We start from the raw sequence: 1,176 nt of genomic DNA, 5'->3' as shown, positions 1-1,176 counted from the left end.
GGGGTGGCCACGATTCAGGCAGGGACCGAGCAGCGCGGGACGGGAGAAGACAACCAGCCAGCGGCGGGCAGAGGCTGGGCTCACCGTGCGGTGGGAGCCATCGGCCACGTCACTGGAGTTGAGGGCAAAGATGGCTCCCCTGGCGCCCACGTAGAGGATGCCCCGGTCGTCCTCCAGCAGCAGGGTGCTGTAGTTGAGGGTGCGCATGCTGAAGTGCCGGACGCCCAATAGCTCTGCAAAGGGAACAGAGGGCTGAGGGAGGACCCCGGGGCAGGCACGGCGTGAGCCACCGGGGAAAGCAAGAGCATGGAGCCGTCTTCCCACCCAGAGCGGGTGGGAAGGCACCCACTGAGGTTAACAGGCAGATGGTTCTGGGTGCCGGTGGTTACAGCAGGAGGAAAGGAAGAGGGGAGGTTTGGTAGGAGGCGAAAGGCACTAATTGGGCTCAGGCTCTCATTATTTCTCACTGCTAATAAAAACAGCAGCTCAGGGGTGGGAGCTGCAATGTCCATGCCCAGCATGGACCTGCCACACTGTTTGGGGAACCGCTGGAGGAAGCAAAAACACGCCAGTAGCGACCCCGGGTCTGAACTGAACCCAGCCAGCCCAAAAGGAAGGATGCAAAAAACCTGAACCGAAACTGCCGTGCAAGGGGAGGGCTTCTGCAGCGAGGCTGGCGCTCCCTGCCCACCAAGCCAGAGAAACCATCCAATTTGGGGTGCTGAGAAGTGTGAGGTGGGACTCGGCCCTGGCCAGAGGGACCCCAAGTCAGGCTTGGAACCTCCCGCCGGAGGAGGAGAAAGTCCCGTGGGGCTTGGGACCCTGGAGGCAGCTGGCGAGAGAATGACCCCCCCAAAAGGAGGCATTGCCTAGGGATAAAAGGGCACCCCAGCTGCAAATGAAACCCTCTCCCACCGTCGACCGCTGAGGTGGGCTTCACTAACGGCGTCAACAAAGTCGTGTGAATGCCCAAGGCACGATGACACTGTGGGGCTGGCTGACACCACAGAGGCTGGAGGCCAAGAGCCCAGTGGTAATTAGAGAAAATCATGGAAGAAAGCTCCCTGCTGACTATTTGGGCCCAGCCTGTGTGTGATGCCCAGCTCGGCACACCCTCCAAGGGCTGCTGCGCAGGGCCAGGGGCTGGCCAAGGCTGGCTCCCTGCACGTTCTTGTC

The 1,176-nt window shown here is 61.4% G+C and overlaps 1 protein-coding gene across 1 annotated transcript in view; it reads right to left on the bottom strand.

Annotated features, from left to right (window-relative positions):
- Positions 1–1,176, bottom strand: part of LOC103916308 (chromosome unknown open reading frame, human C10orf2) — a 23,067-nt gene that overhangs the window by 14,656 nt on the left and 7,235 nt on the right. The window contains 1 exon segment of the mRNA XM_009323280.1: positions 85–252. Coding sequence (XP_009321555.1) covers positions 85–252 — 168 coding nt within the window.

The sequence above is a fragment of the Pygoscelis adeliae genome, unplaced genomic scaffold (assembly GCF_000699105.1).
Source record: "Pygoscelis adeliae isolate BGI_AS28 unplaced genomic scaffold, ASM69910v1 Scaffold294, whole genome shotgun sequence".
NCBI lineage: Eukaryota > Metazoa > Chordata > Aves > Sphenisciformes > Spheniscidae > Pygoscelis > Pygoscelis adeliae.
The sequence above is the reverse complement of the archived record's forward strand: the minus strand, read 5'-3'. Positions and strand labels throughout refer to the sequence as shown.